General features: G+C 43.9%; 1 protein-coding gene across 1 annotated transcript in view; it reads right to left on the bottom strand.

Annotated features, from left to right (window-relative positions):
• The window catches only part of daam2 (dishevelled associated activator of morphogenesis 2), a 125,000-nt gene that overhangs the window by 69,186 nt on the left and 29,710 nt on the right, over positions 1 to 26,104 (bottom strand). The window contains exon 2 of the mRNA XM_034675073.1: positions 8,246 to 8,533. Coding sequence (XP_034530964.1) covers positions 8,246 to 8,413 — 168 coding nt within the window. The 5' untranslated portion in view covers positions 8,414 to 8,533. The remainder of the gene's footprint in view (positions 1 to 8,245; positions 8,534 to 26,104) is intronic.

The following is a 26,104-nucleotide window of genomic DNA, read 5'->3' on the forward strand; positions in this document are numbered from 1 at the left end:
CAGATCAAAAAAAGAGGGCATGGGGAGAAAGCAGAGAGAACACACACTAATCTGATGTCTGCCAGCGCTGTATGTGCCAGATGTTGGCCCGGTAGATCTGATTCAGTTTGGGGAAATTTGGCTCCATGTACAGCACACTATATCCTCTGTTATCTCCACACATAACCTGCTACAGATGGATGACAGAGGAGGACAACTGCTTACAGATTTAACAACCAATTTATCTTATGAGTGCACAAGAGCAGTCATTTGCTCCATTTGCTCAAATTAGATCGGGTTGTTGAAGTTTAAACTGGTCTCAAGGACCCACACCTGCCAGAAACTTCAGGCCACTTCTTTTCAGTGTTTTTATCTCATCACTGATTTTAGGATTTTAATCGTTAGACATCTGAATATATGAAACAAACTGTGCTAAAGTTAGTGGTAGCTCAGCTCTCAGCCCTGAAAGCGTTTCCAAAGTTTTGGCTTTATGCACTGATGTAGAAGTTTAAGTTACTGTCGGTTTATTAGACAGAGTATGAGACCTCTTAATAAATCACATAAAGGTGTATGGTCATTTTGAAAGTCTGCCCCCACTGCATCGCTCTGTGTCTAGCAGCAAAGCTAAAACCCAAAGCCCAAGCATTTGACTGACAGATCTGACCCTGGGTCTTCCTCCTCTTAATGATGTGAATCTTTAAGTGAGCAGCACAACTTGAAACCTCTGTGCAAAAATAATGCCAGACAAACCCTTAATCACACTTGAAATCTCTTTTCCTCCTCAGTCGTAATTAAACATGCATTAAATTCGACTAAACTGCAGATTCTCCACCCGGAGTGTTTCCATGTGTTGCACTTTGTCTTCTCCTCTGTTTGCTTTCTGCAGTCTGCAGGGGCTCCGTGTATTTGGGTTAAGGCACTTGCAAATGTGTCAACACATTGTGACCATATGCCACCTTACACAGAAAATGCTTTGTGCTCATTGCCGTCAGCTGTAACTTGTAAATGGCATACAAGTTGTCCCCAGAAACCCTCTGTCTAAATATTAAAATGTTAAATGTCTCCCTCGGGGTTTGTTTAAAAGCTGCAAATGCAAAATGTCTCAAAAGCATCAGAATGATTCATCAGAGCCCGTCCTCAATGACTTCAAAATGAGAGCATTTTAGCGTTGATTACAAAGTGTTAGTAGCAGAGATTTGCCTCCATAAACATAAATAAAGCTTTCATTATACTTGAAGCGCTGCCAAACTTCACACATGGCCTAGATATCAGCTATGCATGCAAGCTTTGAATCACTGATGGAAAATAACAGTTTAAAAATGCACCCAGATTCATAAAACAGAACCAAGAGCTGGGGCACATTTTCAGTCTTGACATTCTGCAGCCAGCTGCAAGTGTACTTTAATTGATTTGGTTTATTAGCTCCTCTGATGTGGGATCTGCTCTGTGTGTCCAAATCAGCGGCAATTACTTCCAGGTTCATTTGCATGAGTTTGCTGAGGTGGTTAGCAGCACAGAATGCTTTCATATGGTTTTATGGCAGACGGGGAAGCTGATTGTTTTCTCCAGGCGTCATTTAGGGGAAGCGGTCGTACATTTGGTGGAGGAGTTTATACATGAGGGGAACAAGAATTAATACTACCCTCTTATTCATGACCATAGTTGAACTACAGTGTGGCTTTGAGCATGTGCATTTACCTTCAGACACATGGCACACATCACTCCAGTTCTTAGATCCCTACACTGGCTTCCAGTCTGTCAGAGAATAGACTTTAAAACCCTTCTGATGGTTTATAAAGCACTGAATGGTTTAGGCTGATCTGCTGCTACTGTATGAACCATCTGGACCTCTGAGGTCATCAGGTACTGGTCTGCTTTCGGTCCCTAGAGTCAGAACGAAACATGGTGAAGCAGCATGCAGAGGACTGCAGTTCCTTGAGTGTCCACTTGGGGCTAGCTCCAAATGCCAAAGAATCTCAATAAGGTCCCATTTAATATGCCTAGTTTTGCAGCAGAATGAAGCATGTTTACGGCCTTTTGGTCTCAGATCTTACAAACCATTTGGCGATATATTTAATAACTTATCAATTTGTATAATACTGAGTCAACAATTTTTATTTACTTGGGTTTAACTAGGGGCTGCCGTTTGCCAGGAGGCTCAGCTTCATGCTTTTGCCTGGTGCCAGATTGATCAAAAGTTAGTTGGAGTCAGCATTTCTAATAAAGTGACCGCCATCTTTTGGCTTTATGAAACCTCAGGTGGCTTCACTGAGACCACGTTCATGTTTCAAACAGTCTATAACCACAACTCTCTAGTTTGTCTTTCAAATGAGGGGGCAATGAGGGCACCCAGGTCATCACCGCAGTGTTTCTATTTCAGCTCCATAAATGAAATCCATGTGATCTTCTATAAAGAAACCAAATGAACGGACATAAAATACCATGTGTTCCATTTAACGTTCCAAGCAACATTAACGGCACCAGTTACAGCCAGTGTATTTGTGGCCAACAATCTTTAAAACAAGACTTCACAGACGAGTCTTTCCTTCTTCTAACAATGTAAGCCGAGCGAGCGCTGCAGTCTCCAGACACAGCGTTGAACCCCATTATGGACACGAAGACACGTGGAGGTGGTTTACTCCTCCGTTTGGCCCAGATCTGTCGCTCCCACTCCAGAGGCTCCACTGAGCCTCATTCTCCTTCTCAGGAAAAGGCTTTCATAACAATAATCTCTGTCTCCCGTTGCTGTGGAAACACACAGTGTTATGTCTCCTCTGATTTTCCTCTTCTTCCTCTGAAGCTTCGCTCTTCATCTCCTTACATTGGCTCTCGACGTCGCAGCATCACAAGCGTTGTGTCGAGACCGAATGGCTGGCGTTTAGCAGATTTTTGGACGACTGGTCAAACGTGTCAGCGCGCCTGATGCAGGATCCGTTAAACAGATGAGGAGGGGAGCAATGGCTCCTCCAGATGACCATGCTTAGGCAGAAGCAGTTCATGCGATGGTCATCCAATCAAAGCAGGCATGAATCAAACCGAGCAGGGCTGAATGATCTGGAACATCTAATAACTGGGACGTCATTTCTCATTTCCAGTTTCTAGCATTAGATGTTTAATTAAACCTGACAACACATTTATCCGTTCATTTTGCGGTCTAAAAATAACATCAGTGTGATCTTTCTGTTTGGTATTCTTTTGGGAGTGAATGAGGGGCGTATCAGTGCTCATGTGAAACCTGCTGACATGCTGTTTCCAGAGCTGCAGACGCCATTAAGCCTGCACACTAACATTAGCAGAGGACTTAATTTTAATTAACCTTTAATTGGTTGCACCGTCAACAATCTAAAGGTGCAGAACAAGGTGCATGTTCATGTTAGTACCTCACACAAGGACGATTCTTTCGCATGAAAATTCACGGGAGTTGTTTTTTTAAAGACGATGGCTCTTGTGTTGTGTCTGCATGGCTTAGTTTGACCATCTGCTCTGCTAGTGATAGAACATTGAAGCTACTGCTGCATGAAAGTATCATTAAATTAGGTCACTATCTGTGTGATGTCTCCAGTACCAATGTTGGAGATTCCAAGCTTCAGCACAAAATCATTGAATCTCTGAAGCTTTCAGATGCTTTGTTTTGAAGGTTCCAGTTATCATCATTTATGCCTTTTTATTCCCTCCCAGTATACGATCGTAGATGCTAACAAATGCATCACCATAATGCACAAACTTAGTGAAAAGTCCAACTTTCAGATCGCAAAAACTGAAAACATAATCCCCCAAATAATACTTCACCGTCTTGTTTTGCTTCTGACTCACACAACATGCCAAAGATGTGCTGCAGGTGAATCCTCTAAGATACTTTCTGCATACATTGCATGTTCAAACAGCCATAGGCAGCTCCAAAAATATGCATGCTGAATAGTTAATGAGGCATGGATGCAAAGCACGCGCTTTTTGCTATATTTGTCGGTTGAGGTCCCAATTTAATTTTTCCCATCCCAAGTGAATTAATGCAAGAATAATTTAAAGATTAAAAACCACCCCAAAATGCAAAATGTGGTAGTCTGTTGTTGGTTTGGAGGTTTATCACCATGGCTATGAAAAAGGAAAGGCCTCAAGTATTCATCTAATTTATGGAAAACTGTGGGGCACGTTTGACTTTTTCTGCAAGAGAACAAAGGACATGTAATTTAAAGAGCAGGTATGTATTTTCAAAAGGTCTGCTTCCTTCCTGCTGGTTTAACCCGTCAGAGCATCATCTGCAGCTGCAATGCACGAAAGACTAGATGAGGGAGCTCCCCAACAAACATGACCCTAAAGATAAAACATCCAAGCTTATGAACGACAACCTCAGCTGCAGCTATAAAACAAGTTTAATCTATTTACAACAAGTATAATCTATTTACAGCATGTGGATGGAACAAGATTTAAAGACAAAAACGCCAAATCCTCTTTGTCCCCCGGGTGGAAAAGCTCCATGTCAAGACAGGAGCGGATGTGTCTGCTCTGCTTCATCTTCAGCTGATGCATCTCTGTGAGCCTCATCACGCGCTCAGATGTTCACCACAAAACAAGCTGCTTTGATTTCATCCCAGTTAGAGATGTGCATTATTAACTTAATGATACTAATTGGCTCCAGATTAGCGAGCTGGTTGGAGCTGTATACGCCATGTTACCAGCCTGATGTCCCTGTGAGAAGCTGGAGGTTACACAGTGGGTGTTTGTTGGTGCTCTGAGCAGGTGCTTGTAAGGCTGTCACGTTAGAACATCTTTACCACACGATTATAGTGTCCAAGAAAAAACACAATAATGATTTTATCATCTCTAAAAATAGTATGGGAGGTAGAGCCTTCAGTTATCAGGCCACTTTCCTTTGGAATCATCTACCAGTCAGGGTCCAGGAGGCAGACACCCTCTCTACTTTTAAGAGTAGGCTTCAAACTTTCCTTTTTGATAAAGCTTATAGTTAGAGCTGGATCAGGCTTGGACCAGCTCTTAGTTATGCTGCTATAGGCTTAGACTGCCAGGGGGAACTGGCGCACTGACACAGTGGCATCCCATCTTACCCCCTTCCCCCAACCCCCCATCACTTACTTTAACTCTGCCTGTCCCATTAAAGTTACTAAACATAGACCTTTCTGGAGTCTCTGAGCTCCCTTGTCTCGTTGATTCCTCTGAGCTGCCGTAGACGTCCTCCTGCTTTGGACTTTCCAGACTCCAGCTGATACAGACGTGCTGGACTCCAGCGTAGACAGCTTCTACAACTCGTCTCATCACTATCACCACTCCCTCTCTCTCTTATTCTCCTCTATCCCTCTTTCCAGACCCAACTTGGTCGAGGCAGATGGCTGTCTAACATGAGTCTGGTTCTGCTCGAGGTTTCTGCCTGTTAAAGGAAGTTTTTCCTCGCCGCTGTAACTAGCTAAATACTGTGAGGTGCAATGCTCATGGTGGATTAAGGTGGGGTATGACTGAGTCTTACCCTGTCTTGGTGTTGGGTCTCTGTTCATAATTTGACATAGAGTGGTCTAGACTTGCTCTGTTTGTAAAAGCGTCTTGAGATAACGTTTGTTGTGATTTGGCACTATACAAATAGATTGATCTCTAAATTTACGGGAACTTATGGGAAGAAAACAAAAATGCTTTCAGTCAAATTATGTAAAAGCGAGATCAGGGTGGAGTGATTTGTTAGTTTGTAAACTTTACTAATATATGCAGCTGATTTATTTATATATTTCCAACAACATTCAAAGTTACGTTTTATCCTCCTCAAACAAAAAGTCACCATCTTCTTCTCCACAAACACACGGTCAAAGTTTTATCCATCAAGCAGCTAAAAGAGCTGTAATGTTATTTCAGTCTAGGGACACTAAATCACTTGAATGCTACAATCATAACTTGTAGCTTCTTTCTAATCAAGCCAATAAGTGTAGTGCAGCTCCTGAGGTTTAATGTCTTGTGCATCGCTCGTGTTTACTCAGGAGCCAGGACAGCAAACGCGGGGTCGAGTCGGGTCAATTAGCTGGAGAAATGGGGATAAGATCACCTGTGGGAAAACATCTGCTTTGATATCAGAGAATAATTTCCTATCACAAATGGAATTTCACTTAATCCTCTGAATGAATTTTGAAAGTTGGCGGAGTGATATATCCTGCAGGCAGTAAGGTTTAGCATTCCCTAAGACTTAGACTCAACAGTGCCAGAAGCAGTCCTGCAGCCATACTGCTGAGCACACTGTAAGGAGAGAGAGAGGAGGAGAGGGATCCAAAGAAGAGAGAGAATAACAGAAGGCTCTGAGATGGAGACAGACAGACCGAGAGACAGGAACCGAGCAAACATAGAAACAGAAACAGCAAAGCTCTGTTCTTCCTGCAGAGACAGAACCAGCTTGCATGGCAGCTGAGAGCCAACGCAGACTCCTCCATCCTGACAGCTGTGCCCTGATCCCTCTCTACTCCATGGGCCCATGCCAACACACCGCCTCGTCTGCCAATGTTTAAGTCCAACATCTTCTGCCAACAAGTGTGATGTGTGCAAGAAGCAAGGCAGTGGGAACTGTCACACTGAGGTGGTCTGCATGAAGTGGAAAGGATGAGCTTCTGAATATTGTGGGATGTGGGGTTAGGGTGTGGTCTCATCCAACCATCAAGACACCCTCCACATGATTGGACTCCTTCCAGTTCCTGTCCCTAATCCTGTTTGGTCCAGATAATTAACAGCACGCAAACGGAGGGAGAGAAAAGAACTGGACTGTTGGCAGTGGAAAAAATAAGAAAAATCCAAGTTTTACATCCGATCCAAGAATTACTGTACGCCAACGTTATATCTTTAACTCCTGTTTTCACTTTAAGGGAAGAGTTTCTGTAGGATGGCTTATTATACAGATTAGCCTTTAATGTTCAGCATGCATAACAGCAGAGTTTCATTACATCCAAGTGGAACAAGCTCAAACTCAATCAGTTGATGGCAATAACGCATAAACAGATATCTACATGTTTGGTCTTTACTTTTTTTAACCATCCACGACACGTGCCGCTATCAAATCCAATCTTATAGACATTATAATCGACCTGAGAGGAGAGCCAAAGTAATTTCACAGCGTCACAGTCATGCTTTATGATAAGCCCTCTTCAGTGCTGTCCTGGACTCTGTGTTTTAAATTTAGAAGCTCGGCTATCAACCGCTGCAGACGAGTCAGCTCCACCACTCCAACAGACTCTGACCCAAACACTAATGTTGTGAGTATGTTGTCTATTTAGAATCTTTTCAGTGCTTTATTTTGCCATCAGAAAGCCCTTTTATTTTTGCACAATCAACAGATGCAACATGTGTCTACCTCATCTACGTAGACCCAAGCCGGTTGTTGAACCAGGCTGTAAACATGTTTATTTCTGCTGCAAAGATCGCGGTGTGTATGTGGTTTCAGGTGTTTCTGCAGCCAGCCTGAAGTGGACACTCGATGAATTGCAGTTTATAACACTTCCACATGGGCTTCATATTTTTAGACCGAAGGTTGCCGCTTGGTCTACTTCCGTTCGTAACAACAGCACTTCTTTCCAAATCAGAGGATATCACACTCACATACGGCCGCACTCAACATCCAGAAGCTGCTGTTTTACCTGCTTTCTACAATTCTTTAGAAGTTAAGACTGAGCTGAAATAACAAGCTCTTCAGTCATTACTGTGTCAGGACGAGAATGTTCAGCCTTCAGACCTGAACAGCTGGTCAGGGCGCTGCAGGAGTTAGAACATGCATGTCTCGTATCTGCAAAAACGTAAAGTTAAAGTTGGAAATGCTGAGCCGGTTTTCTCAAAGAAGGGGCCGAGCTGCCTGTGATCCCAAGTACCTCAAACCACCACACTTCAATAAAAAGCTACCCCTTTAATCCTCTGGTGACTCTATAATCACCTTGAATCAGTGACAAGAAACTTCATTGGGACACAGACCGGTTGAAACTGTTTCATCTACGTGGTCTGAATTCAACTTTTCGGCATTTCACCGTCACATTGGCTTATCATTCTCTTGATTTGGCTCAGGTGCTGTTCAAAAAGCTCAGTCAATTCATCAAAGCATCTATATTTTGGCAAATACCAGCACATGCATCCCTCGGGGTACTTCGTCTGGGATTCGCCCAGTTGATCTCTAAATGGTTTAAACAGTGCTGCAGAGTAGCTCCAAGCCTTAAATTAAAAGACACCTCATTACCTTTGGTCCAAAGTTCTTTCATCTAGCTTGTCCACCTACTAACATCATGCAGGCTTTACTCACCACAAGCTCAGAGAAGCGTGCGTGCAGTTCCTCAGCAGGTGGCATTGGGGCGCTGAACTCCAGCAGCTGCAGGGGCACGCTGTCCTTCAGGTTGATCTCCGGGGGCTCGCTGCTCCCGAAGCAGCACAGGAAGCCCAGGCCCGGCCGCGTCCTCTTCCTGGGGGGCATGGTGGCTGCTGTGACACAGGTGGCAGTGATGGCGCTGGACCAGGAAGGTAGAGGAGGGGGGGCCAGGGGCAGGGAGGGGGAGTGGAGAGGAGGACGAGGCTGCTATCTAGGGGGCATGATCTGGAAGAGAGAGAAGAGAGAGGGAGAAGGTTACAGACACATCCACAAAGCAAGCTGGGTGATTTACAGAGAGAATAAACAGCACAGGTTCAGGGTGTATGCAGTCATGAAGGCCACACACATCAAGTACCTATCAACAAGTCACTGAGAAGAAAGAAGAAGCAAGATGTTCACTAAATGACACCCCAAAGTATTCTCAGCTTCTTCCGGAGAAGATATAAGATGACACTAAGGACTCATAATAACAGCATCCCAACAGATTATTGGATGCCAAAGCATTGAGAGTCTTCCTTCATAAATGACACCAACAGAGCAAAGAGGGAGCTCCAAATGTCCTTTATGTCCTTGTATCAAGCCCTAGAGAACATGTGTTTATGCGGCATGTTACATAAAATGGGCTCATCCTTGACGGTTTTCTGCGAGTGCATCATTTGTGCAACATTTGAACAAGGTTTCTGATAGGTTTCTATTCTAGTCAATGTGTTAACTTCCACTGGATCCGCTCTGTTGCGTTCCGGCTGTGTCTCTGATCCAGCAGGTCGGAGCCCTCCGGATCAGATACACAAGACTTCTATTTTTGGAGAGGAGGAGAATCGTTAATTCCGTGATTGCCGTGGGAAAAACCTCCGGCTGCCCGGCGGTCCTGCTCCATGCTGCATTCTGAAAACGCAACCGGTGGGTGTTGACGGACGAGAGAGCAAGAATCCGGACCGGACACGGATCTGGTGGAAGTCCCGTGAATCTTGCTAACCAAGCAAGCACTAGAGTTAGCTAACTTAGTAGGAGCTAGCTCCTCACTCATCTCCGTCTAAGGCAACATCCACAATGCCAAAACTCCAGGCTTCATATTGTCAGTCCACAAACCCATGTATGAACCCTGCTGGTCAAAACACCGCCTACAGACTTTGTATATTATTGTCAACAGGGCAGAGGGGAAGCAGAGGACACTGTGATATCTGCTTCTTTGCATCCGTTGCTCTTATAGCCATCACAAAGGAAGCTCTTGTCCATGTTGTACAATAGAGCTCGAGCAGTGTGTGTCTATTTGTGTTTTGCAGACTTGCACCGAGATCTGCCCCAGCAGTGCCCTCACTCCTTCAACGGAGCGTACTCTATGCGTGCGTGTGTGTGTGTGTGTGTGTGTGTGTGTGTGTGTGTGTGTGTGAACAGTAGTGAATGACATTCACTTCAACAGGACGACTGAATAGCCGCAGACACCCTGGAGGATTTCCTCAATGCCACCAAAAGGATCCGGGTGGTCTGACTGTATGAATGATACACTCTTTACACCATATTATGTCCTATCAGCCACAAAATCACTTACACAATGTGAGCTTACACCCACAGCGGCTCACGCGGCTCCTCTTTATGCAACAGTTTACTGCATTTGTGAATGAATGGATGTGGAGCCTGTCATGCAAACTATCACACACATTCAAATCCTGATGAAATATCTAAGCAGGAAATCAATTTAGCAGCCGTTCGTTCTTAAAGAAAACAATAAAAGAATGCATGAAGTTGCGATCAAGTAAGCAGAACAAAACCAAACGCTCCTTTTTCCACAAATGTTACGCTTTTATTGAGAGTTTGTACATAACCTAACATGCATTAAGTAAAGCCTGGAGCTGTGCAGCTGCTGGTTTAATGTGGCAGTGAAAGTTTACGGCTTGAATTTCCACAAAAAGCCACAAATACTGAATCTCAACGGAGTCCGACTCTCCACCATCACTCTCTCAAACGTTTGTTCAGCCTTGAGTTCTCACTGCGCCGTCTAAAAATAGCCCGATGGTAAATTCTTTATGAACGCACTGAGCCCTCGACAGGAGTTAGAGGGAGAGAGAAAAAAAGAGGAGAAAAAACACCACATTTCCATTTTGCCCTTGTCGTCTTTTTGCTCATTTGCTTTTGTTTCCGCCTTCTTGAATCTGCCGTCGTTATATAAGAAGAAGAGTCGTACATCGCTTCATACGATTAAGAAGCTGGTTGAAGAGAAAGCAGCGTCTCTGCAGCTTGTAGCTGTGCAGTCATATTTTATAACCCAGATAGAGATGATCTCAACTCATTCTGCATCATCACCTTCAAATATGGAGACTGTTTCGTACTCGTTGCATCAGTTTGCTGCACGTCAGTTACAGCATGTTTGGCATCTTGTGCTCGTATGCCTGTGAGTGAGGTTCATTTGATACTGCAGCAGTGTGTGAATGTGTGTGTGTGTGGGTGTGTCAGCCATGACAGCAGAGGTGACAAACCCTGAACGCCCTCCTGTGAGGGCAGGATCAACCTGCTGTGGGACTCGACCTCTGCACCCTCACTGATCCCCTGTTGCTCTCATTCCCTGTGCAGAGCGTGACTGTGTCTCCTGCTAACAGTAAATGACTCTTTCAGGACAGTGATCTCTGAAGGACACAAACACTATCTAATGTTTAACAAACAAACAGAGGCTGGCAGAGAAATATATTATGCAAGCACAGTGTTATGCTCAATGAAACAATGCAATAAAACTACATTTTGATACAGGACAAAGGGGTCGAGCTGATGGTCCAAAGCCTGCTGGTAATACACAGACTACTGACAAGTATTTCATACAGCCCCAGTTAAAAAACACAAATGATCCCTTTTTTTTGTGATCAAATTTTTACTTTATTGATATTAGTATGCAGGTTGTTACAAGCTATACATTGATCAGCGCAAGCAGCAACATCATGCTTGTGCAAAAAGATAACCTTATATCAAACGCCAGATGTCTATTGTTGCCTCTTTCGCACCGTGAACTCTGGCTGTTGAGAGTGCAAGGTAGACGATATCTAAGTACGTTAAGAAAGAAAAGTACGTGCGGTGGTTTCCAATCATGCAATAAGCTTTTTCGCTGCGGTGAGACCAGCTAGTATCACCCTTTTCTTACTAATTGTTAAGCCTGTATTAGCAATATCATTTAATACAAGTGTAGCAGGCGAAAGAGGTAAATTGATGTCAAACATCTCAGATAGATTGGAGGCAACAATCCGCCCAAAAACTGGCCACCGGAGGACATCCCAAAACATGTGAGCAAAAGTACCGGAGGCGTTCTCAGAGCAGAAATCACTTCCATTGAACAAAGCTTCCTTGACGTTAATTAAACTTGAGGAACAAAGTTGTAATGTATTTGCTGATGGTCTGGGTTTCTGGATGTCAATAGAATAATGGCCCAGACTTTATCCCAATCAAAAGCTAAGTCAAGATCCGGGATGTCTGCCCTCCATAAACCATTATGATCCCTTAAACATAGCATAAGTGTTTCAAAGTGGACACTGATGCTTTGCATGGTCTGCCTGCAGTCCTAGGAGAGTCTCTACTTTGCACTTTAGAACCGGCCTCTCCTGTTGGATTCTTTGCTCTACTCTCCATCGTCCATCTTCACGATCACAACAAAGTCACAATCTGAACATTCAGTCCAAGTGTTAAGATATTTTCCTCTCATGCAAACTCAGTGATAACAGTTTGAGAAAACTGTTACATGTGTGTCAATGACTTCTACCAAACCAGATGTGGCTAACCGTAAGCATGCTAACCAAAATTACATATATGTAGAGCACGGAGCGAGATGAGACGTCGTGTTGAGTCAGTGGGAAACGGGAAACAGTGGAGCACTTAAAATAGAGAGATGACGATAAAAAGAAACACTTCAGGGAGGAGATTTCCTTCAGACTCCACCTCAAACTATTAACAGTGACGGCTTTTCATCGATTTTATGAGCGTAAGATAAAGTGGGAGGCGCTGCCAGAACTTTATGGTGGTGAATTAGTTATTGTTGCTGCGGACAGCTGGCTCAGTCTAATGGAAAAGAGGCCGCTCAACAGGGGTTTTAAAGCCATTCAGCATAAAACACGACTTAAACCTCCGTCCAGTCTGAGTGTGTGTGTGTGTGTGTGTGTGAGAGTGTGAGTGTGTGTCTGCTTCTATCTTCACTCTCTCACATAGCCCCACGTGCGGCCAGTCCTCACTCAACACCCCTTCTGCTGGCTGTCGTCCAGCTCATGCCCAGGGAAAGTAGGCCAAGGAATCCAAATACACACATATATTATATATACACACACACAGAATACTGTACGTATAGAGGGAAATACGAGGAACACCATCATCAGTCTCTCTATAGAGTCCCCACACAAACACATCCAAATTGACCGTGTCTGCCGCCATATGTGCCCTGAGAGCCCCTCTTATCTCCCAGCTTTTCCTTTCATCCCTCTCTCCCGCCCTCTCTGCCTCGCTGTCATCTCCCATTATTCCCTCTTTCAGGGTGAACGCGGTGACATTTCCCTCCATCAACCCCCCTCTGACAGTAACATCTGTCATCTTTCTTTGCCACCAGATTCATCCCTCTTCCTCACCTCCTCTCTGCCTTCCTCAATCTGTGTGCCTCAGTGTTATGTAGAGATAACCCAGAGTATAAAGACTGGATGGATGAGCAAAGAGAGGACAAAAAGAACACATAAAGCAACAGAAATGTGCAGGAGATCATCTGTGCATTAATCCTGATTTACACTTGTGCAGTGAATCTATGCGCCTGATGCATCCTTACCATGCAACAGAAACTGCAGCCTCACATGCACCTCCTCAAAAGTGTAACAGCCCAAACACGATCCACTCAAAGAAACATGCAAAGGCTCAACACAGCAGCATAAAGACAACACTACCTAAAAGTGTGTTGGTGGAGCAACCACATCACAACAGAGCATGAATGTAAACGCTTGAATAAGAATGCATGCTTATACGTATGAAGTCTACACAGATGTATACATCAGGATAGAGGTTATTCACATGCAGGAGGGAGGTCCTGTTTAAAACAAGCTTGATGCAGAGATTATGTAAGGTATCTATCAAAGTTTTGTTGCCACATTATGCCAAGTTAAAACAGTCTTTAATTAACTTATCATTTACATAAACCATGTTCTGTCTCTAAACTTTAGACAAGACTAAGTGCTTTCTTGTACCTAAACCAAAATAAAAGAAGTCTCAGTGGGTTTATGTTTTGGTATAAAAATGACTCAAAGTGTAGAGAACTTACTGGGAACTCAGACAAAAAACTGCACTTCATTAAAACTGGAACATCTCATATGCCACTGAACTTAGTTCAGTTAAAATAACTCAAGTCTGAATTTTGCATCGTAAGCTCTTTGGGATTGAGTACACGGTGATACAAGGCTGTCACATTTTGGAGACTTCTTAATTTAATTTAATTTTGAAATGTTTTTTTTGATTTTTCTCCTTTCTTTCAACACACATCACGTGTCAACCAAAAAACATACAAAAAGCAAAACAACTTTACAAGGCAATTCAAGCCTAACTATCCAGCAGATGTAAAAATTAAATATACAGATTACAACAACATATGTATTTCAGGCAAAACAAAACAAGACAGGAGAAAATGAAATTGAAATTAACAGAGAAAAAAAACAGATATTCTGAGGTTGGATAGAGGTTCAGGGAACCCAGATATGATGTTCACTGTTAGGTTACATTTTGTTCAAAGTAAGAGAGGAAGGGTTACTGAGCCCTTAATGGAGTATCTAAGTTTTTTCCAGTTTGAGATGGGCCATCACACTTGTCGCCCATTTACTGTGTGATGGTGGTTCTGTGGATTTCCAGTTAGTCAAGACTAAACATTGGGCCAGTAATGACAGAAAGGCTAAAGCATCACCCTGTGTGCCTGTAAGTGCAAAAACTCGGGGCAACTCCAAATAATGCAATGATTGGATCAGGACGCATCTCCTTACTACAGATAGTGGAGAATGTCACAAAGGTGGCTGAACAGGATGGCATAAGACTGGGGCATTTTGAAGTCCTCTTCATGGCCCAACCTGTCCTTAGATTCATTGCACATCAGTTCAAAGAAGATATCTCGCTCCCAGAAAAATGTAATTTTAATGTAAGAATTAGGTTTCCACTTGATGGAAAAGCTAGCAAAAAATACATTAGAAGAAGGACCTTGAAATATTAAATAACAGGTTAAGTCACCTGATGCTTTGTTAGCTAGTTAGCCAGTAGAGCACCTGTTGTAAGGTGACAGAAGCAAGAACAAAGGCATGAATCTGCAGGTCAGACTGTCTCACTCCAGTCCGGTCTGAGTGGTCTACCCTGGCTACAAAAGATGAGTCTTTCGTAACATGCATCTTTTGAAGAATGCAACCCCTGAATCAGGACACACCTCGCATCACCAGCTATGAATGCTTTTGTGTTACAGGCATGAAATCGACGTTCAATTCAAGTGCATCAGTTGAAATTCATGCAGAATGCTTTCTGGGGTATTCATCATCTTCCTTTGTCTCAATCACGGTAAAAGCAAATATGTATTCATCTTGAAGTATTCCGTTAGATAGTATTTGCTCTGCTCTCTGTCATGTAACCACTTCAGCTCCCTTCTTTCTGCTTCATCCTCCTCCTTTTTCTCTCTGTCGTTCCCTTTCCCTCCAGTCTTTTTTTTTCGTGTCAGTGACTTGTCACACATCCAGAGCTCATTTTGACATGGAAAACTGCACACCACACACACTCGGACACACACCCACACACACAGACGTCCTCACTATTCCCTGCTCGTCACAGGGAAACAGATGTATGTACAGTCGTGATATATGTCACAGGAAAAGGAAGCTCTCGCTGAAAGAGTGAAAGCCTGGCTTGTGCTAATTAGACCAGTCTGTGTCACAATGGGAGATGCAAGAAGAGGAGCTCGGAGATTTGTCGCTGCCGACTCCTCATTGTGATAGACGAGTGTTTCTGCTTACGCATACACACACACACACACACACACACACACACACACACACACCGGAAGAAAAGCATGAAAACACACCCTTTTTTATGAATCTCTGCTTACATGCTCCTGCAACGAAAAACACTGCGTCGCCTGTGCACAGCCATGCAGTCACATGTGCACACGCTGCAAAACTCAGACACACCCACTCCAGATTCACATGTAAGCACAGACACACATGCAGCATTAGCATACTCACACACCCAGAGCCCTGAAGCAGAGAGAGGAGCCTGCTGGCTGCTCGCTGTGTTTGAAGAGTCTGGAGAGCAGCCGAGCAGAGAGAGAGAGGGAGAGAGACGGAGAGATGAAGGAGGTGAGGGAGGGAGGCAGGGATAAAAGGGAGATAGTGCTGCCACTTCTCATTCAGCCCACTACCTCATCGCCTCATCCACAGCGCCGGGAAGTAGGTCAGTGGAAGAGGAGGAGGAGGAAGAGGAGGAGGGGGCGGCAGTGAGGAGAGAAGAGCTGCTGCTGCTGCTGCTGCTGTGTGCAGGCAGAGACAGGAGAGGTGTATACCTACGCAGAGATCAGTCGCTCAACATCTGTGACTGTGTAGTTTCAATGCTCACTGCAGCATCTGTCACACAACAGAATACTTTAATAAAGCGACACAAATCAACCGCTTGAAACACTTGAACCAAATCAAAAAAGCTGCATCCCTCACGGTCAACTTTAAGCTACTCCGCTGCACTCCTGCATCTCATCCTTCATCCTCCTCCCTCCTTCTTCCTCCCTCCTTCTTCCTCCACACCTCACCGCCTCTACCTGCGACTTACTCTCACTTAAAGGAAGTCCCCTTGTCATCTTCCTTGTAATAAGTGAAGGATGAATGAACTCTTTAACAGCTCTTTCTTCCCACATAGCTAATCCCTGCCCGTAACAGTGCAGCAAACAAAAGGCAGGCGAGTGGAGAAAAACACAAGAAGCTGTTATAAAGCCGCTCCAAACTAATGACAAGTCGAAGGCGCAGAAGAAGGAGGTGATGAATAAAAGATCAGAGGCAAGCCGGCAGCAAACACATTGTATCTGGGTCCCACAAATTAGGACCATCCCTCCAGGGTAATGGGTTGAGGAAGAGGGTACAGTCAGGCTTACGTAAGCAGCAGGCACCAGACGGGGGGGCGGGGGGAGCAGTGCCACGTTGGCACAGTCTGGAACAAGATGCCAGATTCAGATTAAGGGATTGGTGGTGTCTTGGTAAAGTGTTGGCACGCGATTGATGAGGGGAGACAGATGTGACTGAACAAACACCAGTGGAGGTCTGAAATCACGGAGGATTATCTGCACGGTTGTAATCCTGGTACGTTTGGTTTCATCTATGATCACATACAACACTAATGTATCAACCGTGAGGGGCGGCAAACGGGTGTTATGAGCTTCTCTGTCAAAGAGATCAACATGTGAGTGCAGAATAATCTGAAAAACTGATCCTTCATTAAGGAATATCTCGCCCTTTCAAGACCGTTTAACGGATCAGAAAGTCTGCACTAACTGTGGCACAAGACATGCAAGTTGACATCACATTACGTGGTTGATTTTAAGAGGCTTTTTTAAGCCCCTGTGAGGACTTTTTGACTGGTTATGAAGCAGATTGTAAAGAAAACTGATGCCTCTTTGTGACCTACGAGTGCAAACGAGACCACTAGATTTACAATTTCTGTGTTGTAATTTTTAAAGACTGTCAGGTAGTAGGTGTCAGATCAGAGGATTAAAAACAAACAGAAGGAACAACCTCTTGTTTCACAGTTAAAAGTAAGCAGGATAAGATTTTTTTGATTGAAATATGCAAAATCTGAAGAGGTGTTGAAGGTACAGCTTTGTCCACAGGGGGCGCCAAAATCAACATGAACAGAAAGTTCCTCACTGGCGCTTTAATAAGTAACTAATCACAGTGTATCATGTTGGTATATGGTAAATGGACTTGTACTTCTATAGCACTTTTCTAGTCTGTCTGACCACTCAAAGCACTTTTACATACTACTCGTCACATTCATCCATTCGTACCCATTCACTCACTGATGGTAGAGGCTGCTAATGTAAGGAAACATCAGTATTAGCTGATCTCTCATTTGTGCACATTCACACGCCGCTGAACAACAGTGGGAGCAATTTGGTGTGCAGTGTCTTGCTCAAGGACACTTCAGAATGTGACTGCCGGAGCTGGAATCGAACCGCCAACCTTCCATAAGACGACCGACTCTACCCACTGAGCCACAGCCGCAGCTGTTAGACCTTGGTAGTTGTTGCACTGCTAGTGACCCTGAATAATTATAAAAGTTACAGGTAATAAGCATGTAGCCTGACATACATTCGTCAAAGGGAATGTACAGGTAAAGTAATACGTCTGGGTCCAATTTTTAAAAAGTAATACATTTTTGTAGCACTGATTTGGTCTACACCTTAAGATTTCTGACTTGTGAACACAGTACAGTTAGAAAAACTTGACCATGGAAGCAGTATGTAGGTGAAGCACTGAAGTCCTGCACTATAAACGCAGACACCATCAATACTTCAGTGTACAAAGTCAGTTTTTAAAATACAGATTCATTGCATGGCCATATTTGGGAAAGATTAGCTCAACAGTAAATGGGATAAAAAATGGGAGCTGATTTGGAAAGGAAATTGTGAGGATGTTGACTGATATAGAATAGCCAAACCTTTAGACGTCCCATCACTTCCTGCTCGGATGTAGTGCATTCACACTTTCCCCCAAATTGGCACTAACACCCATTTCCATTAAGTGTGTGAGAGTGTGTGCTTAGTGCTGTCTCATTCTCACACTGTCATTGAGTGTGAGCTTTCTGATGCAGACTTTACAATGCCGAATTAATTCACCATGAGTCAGCAGAAATGTGGACTTAACTGTAAGACTTACCCAAAGTTCACTGTGAACTTTGAGGACATGAAGGACGTGATTATCCAGCCCCCCCCCCCCCTTGCTACTTATTCCACATTTATGGAATTTATCATGTTTTTCAGTTAAATAATCACAAAGTATTAACATTAATGTCCTTTTACTTTTGTCCCTTTGCTTAAATACATGAACATTGTACTATAAGACACATTATCAATTTGTGCATCTTGTTTTGTCCTCATTTTTACACCATCTCATGCCCTTAAGGACTCAAGCACTCTCACTCTGCATGCTGCACCCTGCTGCCATTGAAGCCCAAGAGGGTTCAGTGCATATAGTCTTTAGGGTGGACATTTGGATTGCACAAGAGACTCACTTCAAACCACAAGTTCAATGTAAACTCTAAGGCTCATCTTTGAAGCACAGAGGATTGAAAACGGACACTAACAGGCAGGGATGCTATTAAAACACACCCAGCAGGGTCTTAATGGAGCTGTGTTGGCACATGTCTTCATGCCTTCATATTTGTGGGTAGTCCTGGTTGTGTACTGGAATGCAAGTATTACATGTGTCCTTTGACGGGAGGTGAATCACCCCGCTAATTAATTTAACATGAAGCAGCGAGTGAACCCAGCCATTGGATGCATTGTTGCCATGCCACCCTTTGGATGCTGTTGCCCCAGACATGCCCTCTCCAACGTGCCCTGCCCTCCCTTCTACTGTCTGCCTTTCTGCGCGATGACTAATGGACCTACGCTTCAATTCTTTTCACCCCCTCCACAGCCAGTGGCCCTAAGCCAAATCACCTGGGACACTGAAAACTCACTCTCCCATGGACCCCATTGGGTCCCAGCCCACCCACAGTCACTGCTCCAAGCCTCGGAGAAGCAATGTACACATCGTTTATCTTCCTCGCTCAGGGTCAGAGGTCAAACTGTTGTGCTAATCAGTTAAATAAGTGCAACATACAGGGGAGAATCGCTAGTTTGTTCTGTCACACCGATTAAAGGAGTTTATTCATGCATCACTTCGTCCACTGCACTGGGTTTAGCAGCATGGGTGGTCAGTTTGCAGGATTTATGTGAAGAAATGCTGATATGTGACGGATCAAATGCACTGTACATTACAAACACAGTGCAGTAAATCCACCACCAGCATTGTGACTTGCATTCCTGAAGTGTGACATCACCCATCTATCTTCCCCCCCCCTAGCAAGTCTGTGTGGTTAGCAGCGTGTTGCAGCCTCGACAGACGAATGACCGTAGCTCACAGTGAAGGAGCTATTCATTATTTCATGGCAAATTTACATGGGATGCATTCCTGTGCTCGCTCTGAAAGCACACAGAAGCTCCAGCGCTTTCAGAAGAGTCTGTACACCGAGTGGCTTTCTCATGTGGACCTGGACAATGGGCCAGAGGATTTGGTTTGGACAATTCTGCTGGGGCCCAACAGGGAACAGAATAATACAGGCAGGGATAGTTATTCCGGCCTGTGCAACGTTTAAAGTTCCACCACTACATTCAGAGTCCATGTGCATCTGATCTGCAGAGGGGCAGTTATTTTTAGGTATGACAGCATGGTCTCTCCTCAAAACATACTCGCTGTCTTCAATCAGCATGGCAAACAAACTTAATAAACAGGTGGGGATCAATTACAACAGATAGTAAGGATTGTTGTCCTTTTATCTGATGCAATAACAAAGAGTGTGTCAGGAGGGACAGAAACAATCAGATTTAAAAGAACTGATGCGTTCATTTTGATTCCTTATCACATCACACATTGGTGCTGAGAGCCCTAGTTCTTACAAAAGAGACTACAGACCTTAAAGTACAACTATGACACCTTACTCTGCATGCATCATGTTTTTGGAGATATCAAATTCCTTGCATCTAAAATTTCACCCCATGTTTCCGTTCTCTGATAGGGATACTGTGGAAACTGATTCTGCCAACATCAGCTGTTGCTCTTGTGCAACACGCATTGCCACACACTTCTCACATTCAGTTGTGTTCCTGTATTGCTTTAATTGTCACGGTTACATCATGCTATAAATTCGGAATTAATTATTCAGAATTAAATAATTCTGAATTAAAGTTTTCTCCTTCGTGTTTACATGGAGATAGTAATTCCGAATTGAGGTTTACATGAAAAACATGTTTAATCGTCTTTATTCAATTACACTTAAAGTTTGGGGGTTAGGAAGGGTTCTGATTGGACAGGGGCGGGCGTGACGTATTTACGTCTACTGGAAGAAAACAGACTCCAGATCCTGCTTCTTTCATTTTCGGTTACAACATGGAAGACCACACAATAAGTGCAATTTTTGCTTTGATTTTGATTAGAGTTTTGAATAAGCAGCCGGACACAAACATACTGCTTCACTTTCGTCAGCTGAGGAGGAGAAGAGAGATAGAGGACTGGAGAAGCGTGGTGGAAGACCGTACTTTGACGATTCAAAGCCAACGGTTAGTGCAACGGCTGCTCTACCTCAGCCCACTGCCACATCCTGCTCGCAAGGCCAGATGGCAGTAGATGAAAGTGCAAAGCATGGAATAATAAATAAATAGTCTCGGCTCGAGTCCAACGCTTGCTTCCGGCGGCCATCCTGGAATATGTGCGTCGTCGCGACAGGACAAGGGAATGAGCATGCGCAGAATGACCAGAATTTATTTAAAGCAGAATTAACGTATACAAGGTCATTTTTAATCTTTTAAAGAAATGTAATTGTTATCCTGAATTAAAGAGGAATGAAAAGTCTCAAGTAAACGTAGCCATTGTTCTGCTGCTAATTTTGAATTAAACACACTTTACAGGAGAAGGTTTTAAGCAAGTCAGATGCCGAAAGGCTATACGACTTCATGACAGCCGAAAACCTTGATTACTTTTCTCTTGAGCTACTTTGAGTTGTGTTACTATTAACCTGGGCGCTCGGGGAACTCATTGCCTCTTTGCATCAACTTTAACCATCATCCTTGACCACAAATTCTAAATAATTGATAAAGTCTCTACTGACAGAAAATGTAATATTCATCATGCAAACGCTCCACGCTCCACGCTCAGGCAACATCCAAGGATTGAAGACATCTACTGATAAGGGACGTCTGCGCTCTCATGCCTACGTGCATCTTCCAGGAAAAGAGGCCAGAATCAAGAGATCAAGAACCCACCCTCCTCTCCAACACTTCCCTTTAACCCCCACTCTCTGAAACCATCCCTCCTTCATTCCTTTGCTTACGTTCTCCCTCAATTGCTTCCTGTCGGCCCTGCAATCAGATAGGAAAAGCCGCAAGGATGAGGCAGCTGAGAACCTATTCAGCTGTTGGACTGTGAGTCGTGTTTTCAGACGGTGACGCCAGGACCTAAAGTCTCGGGAAAGACTGTCTGAGTCAGTGGCAAAACATGCACTCGGAGCCCTCATGGTGAAATGATACTTTTGAAACGAAAATGACAATGGACTTCAAGCACATAGAGTTTCAAAAAAACAGCCCACATTTCTGGCCTCGAGCTTCAACAATAGCAGCAGCACAATGCTCAGGAGGTGTGGTTTCATGGGGCCACCATGCAGGACAACACTGCACTCTACATAACATGAGAGAAGGGAATAAGTCAATTTTCTTCCATTTAAATCGACAACAACTACAATTATTATGAACTACTTTAATCGCTTGTGGTTAATACTGTTCCTTAAATATTTCCAGACTGTCTCGGAGGCAGATGCAATTATGTTCAGACCGGGGAAGGAGGCATTTTTCATTTTCTATTGTTTACAAACAGCTCTTATGCGGTGTAATTATATGTCGCCGCCTCAGGTTTGCACTGTGGTCAGATCTTATCTTTCATTTGATTCAAACAGACCGACCCTTCAGGGAAAATGGAAATGGCTGAAGGACTCTGCATACCACCAATTGATATTCCATTACCAGACACTCATCTTCTACAAATTGGTTATTCTGGACGTGCTCTGAGTTGTCAACATTATACTTTTTTTCCCACTTTAAAACACCAGTGAAAGCTGCTCTCCTCCTCCTCCTATACGTGGCAGTGTTTCAATATCATAAACTCTTTAAGTGTCAACTCTTTCACAGCCAACATTTGAGAATTCTCCCAGGTCTTATTGGCTTCTAGCCTCATTCAAAACAAACACATAAGCACCGTTGGTTTTAATAGGGCCATGAGGCACAGTAACCCACCTTAAGAGAGGAAATGCCTCCACTAACCCACTGGAAAAACAGGAGGAGGGAGATGTTTCCAATCCTCCAGGGATGTCATTAATAGCTATTTCATTAAGCTGGATTCATTAAACCAACTCAAAAAAAAGGCATTTCCTGATGTGAGGAGCATCCATAATGGTATGGACCACATAAACTATCAGGGGGTTGTTATTACTCTACTTTTAGATTGAGTATTCTACTTTGATCAAAACTAATGTAGCAGCTCCGTGCAGCAGCGGAGGGGCCCCGAGTATCCGACCATGCACAGTCGCAGTTTGAAGTAAATCATTCTAAACATGTTAAAGCCCTTCATAGAAGCCACCAACCACAGACACGAGTTGCATGAACAAAAGTTGAAATAAGAAGCCGTGCAGAGGCAGAGGATTTGGATGAAGTTGACAACCAGTCAGCCCAAGTTTGCAGACACAAGCTTCTGGGGCCATCAGGATGAAGAGATGTTTACATGAGACACTTTGCACACATGTGGTGCCCAAATGGGACTCCCAAAATAGAGCTCAGCTTATTCCTTTGTTCCCACAATGACCCACATTGGTCAGGCCTGATGGACTGATGAAGGGTCAATGATGAGCTTCTTAAAGGGTCTGTATAGATGCATCAAGCCCACTCAGAACTCACCTAAGTCCCTTGTTTACAGACGGAATGGTAAATCCATTCCTAGACAAGCTGCAACTTCTGGTCTCGAGAAATGAAGCCAATGAGGAGGTGCTAAAACCTGCAGTTCCTCGAGTGTCAACTTGAGGCTGGCTGCAAAAGAAAGCCCTAGTTCATTTCCCTATTTACTCATTAGTTGAGTAAAGGCTCGCCTCAACTCCACCTCTTTTCCTCCCGCTAGGTCAACCAGATGTTGGGTTGAGTCAGCATTTCCAATATGGCGCCCGTTGTCCAAAACCCTGCTTCAGAAACCAATGGGTTAACCATGTGTATCCAAACACCAACCAACCAATTTAGCAGTCCCCAATGAACCAATGTCCAGTTTTGGCCCACTTTAAGCTCCACTTAAATGTGAAGGCTGGGTTTGTTCTACCTCCATTCATATCTTTCAAAGCTCAGTTGGGTGGTGCTAACTATATTCAGAAGATTATCTACATGTTGCACAAGGAAAGTCCAACATTTGCTGCACTGGACTGTTGGATACAGATGTTAAAGATGGTTCAGGCCGGAGGTCGTATCAGGGGGTTACATCAGAAGAAACTGAGAGCAACTGTTGACCCACTTCTTACCGGCCGACGGGCACATCTTTGCTCATCGACTGGGCCGGATCACAGGGATAACTATGCTATTAATACTGTGAATGAGAAGGAAGTCAGCCACGCCACATTCCACTGGCCCCGACATTCCCACATATTAACAGGGCTCAGGATGAAATCCAATCTTTGGCATCACTTTCCCCTCAAACCCCAAAGCGCAACCCAGCCGTGTCAAATTATTTCATATGGGAGGAGCGCCAGAGTCACGCGCTCCCAGTCTAACTAAAGATGTGTTATTATATATTTAGAAAAGAAAAAAAAACTGGCTGGGGTTCTGCCTCAGAGCCAGTTACCATGACTCTCAAGAGGGAAGGGATTCTGACTTCCCAGAGACTCAGTGTTCTTCAAACACCCCAGAGTCTCGTCTTCACGAAGGAATGAGCCTTTCATATCAGGACAGTGCACTCCAACAAAAAATGATGGCCTGATAAAGACTTGTTTTTGTCATTCTTGTGTCTTAAGGTTCAATTTGTGAAATTTGCAATATCACTGCAATCACTTATTTAACACAAGATTAATACTTTGCACCAGTGTATTGATATTTTTGTGAGCACATTACCGATTAAAAACTGTCACCCTTGCTAGTCAGTACTAAAATTACTAGTAGGTTGCCTGACCTGTTGGTCATATGGTGTCCATAAGGTGACTCCTACCACTAGCCGGAGTTGTAGTTTCTTATGGCTGCAGATGTCTGCTGCAATAATGCTCAAAAGCTCTACTACCTGGATGTAAACAAGCACAGATGACAGATAGCATCTTGTGGCATGACACTAGGATGTGGAGATAAAGTTGTACGTAAGCTGTGTCTGGATAAACTGACCTGAAACCACTCCACCAGAGCAATGAGAAACCAGCACATGCATGTTGACATTAATTTGCAGGCTGGTGGTGCTAGCTCTACTAATGTCAGCAACACGCTGCAGACGAATTTGACATCCTGCAGACCCTGTGATGCCGTGTTAAATAAATTGTGATAAGTTTTGATAGTCGTCTGAGTGTTTTCTTACCTTTAGACTGGTTGGATTGTCAAAATTCAGATCTCTGTTTACACAACTAAGACAGTTTATATAACTTTCAAACAGATGAAGAACAATAACTCGCTTTATTCACCAATCCCTGTGCATACATGCTCATGCTAACAGCAAGGCTCCCTGGTTTGCACAGCAGGTCTCAGCTGACTGTTACCTTGCGATGGATTGCCTTCTCATCCTTTGCACCAAGATTTGAAGCCATCCGTCACCGTCAGTGAGCGAGCTTGTGCACTCTATAATGTGCATTGTTGAGCTATTAATCTTGCCTGGGTGAAAGGTCAACAGCTGCAGTGTAGAGGACAGAGGACTTCTGGGTAATGACTGGAATGCTCTTCTGGTACAGTTATAGCAGTGAAGATAGGGACAGCCCTCTGAAGTGACCAGCCATTTTTTAAATAGCCTGCAGTAATGCTGCGCTGAATTGAGGCACTGCAACGAGGAGATATGCTTACACATCATAAGCCCCAGAAAGTGTGTCACTGGCACAAATACAATAGTGCCATTTGACACACACACAGTGGGGACTTCCAGTGAGTGGAATAAAGGAACAGAAGCGTTACTTCTGAAATCTTCATGAGTTTTGTCCTCAGACACTGTACCCACTCGACTGTAAATACAACATGATGATAAGCCCATCATTATGTTGTATCAGATAGATGAGTTTAAGCAGCTTTACCGGCCTCATCTTCCTCTCTCTCTCAGCCTCCATCCTGACAAGGAGGCTATGGAGCTACCAGTCAACAGCAGGACCGAAGCAATAAAAGGCAGACCCTCGCTCACTAACTCTCCTTCGCACTCCCTCTAATCCTGAGAGAGCCGTTCATGCATCCGTAATGGTCGATAAAATATGAAAAGCCCGGAGAGCGCTGACGGCAGCACAGGGCGTGTATGTACGCTGCATGTGAGTCCTCAACTTTCATTAAAGCGCGACCAACACACTGAATCTTTTAGCAGTGTCACTCTGCCTGCCCCCTGGCACACGTGAGCGTAGGAGTGAGGATTTCCAGCAGGCTGAGGAGTAAGCCTGTAATGTGGTGGAAATGGATACTATCTTGTTCACAAAGCAAAAAGACATGAAAGAAAGAACACGTGGTGCTTTTTATGTCGAAATTAGTTTTGCCTTCTTTTCATTAACCTTCGAATGCAACCCACTGAAAGGAATTAATTACTTAGGGGGGAATGTTTGTCTTGTGCCTTTTCATATTGGTATAATCCACCAGATCATCTGTTTGAAAGCCCAGCCTCCAGTTAAATGCTCACAAACACTCCTCTTGGAATGTTTTCCACACAAACCGTAACACTCGAGGAATCCAAGAGTAGGCATCCTGTACCGATTTCACAGGTGGAAATATAGAAGGCTGATGCATGAACTTTCATTACTGTACTTTCGACACGTGCAAAGATGACAGACTCTGGG

This window comes from Notolabrus celidotus, chromosome 22 (assembly GCF_009762535.1).
Source record: "Notolabrus celidotus isolate fNotCel1 chromosome 22, fNotCel1.pri, whole genome shotgun sequence".
NCBI classification, from domain to species: domain Eukaryota; kingdom Metazoa; phylum Chordata; class Actinopteri; order Labriformes; family Labridae; genus Notolabrus; species Notolabrus celidotus.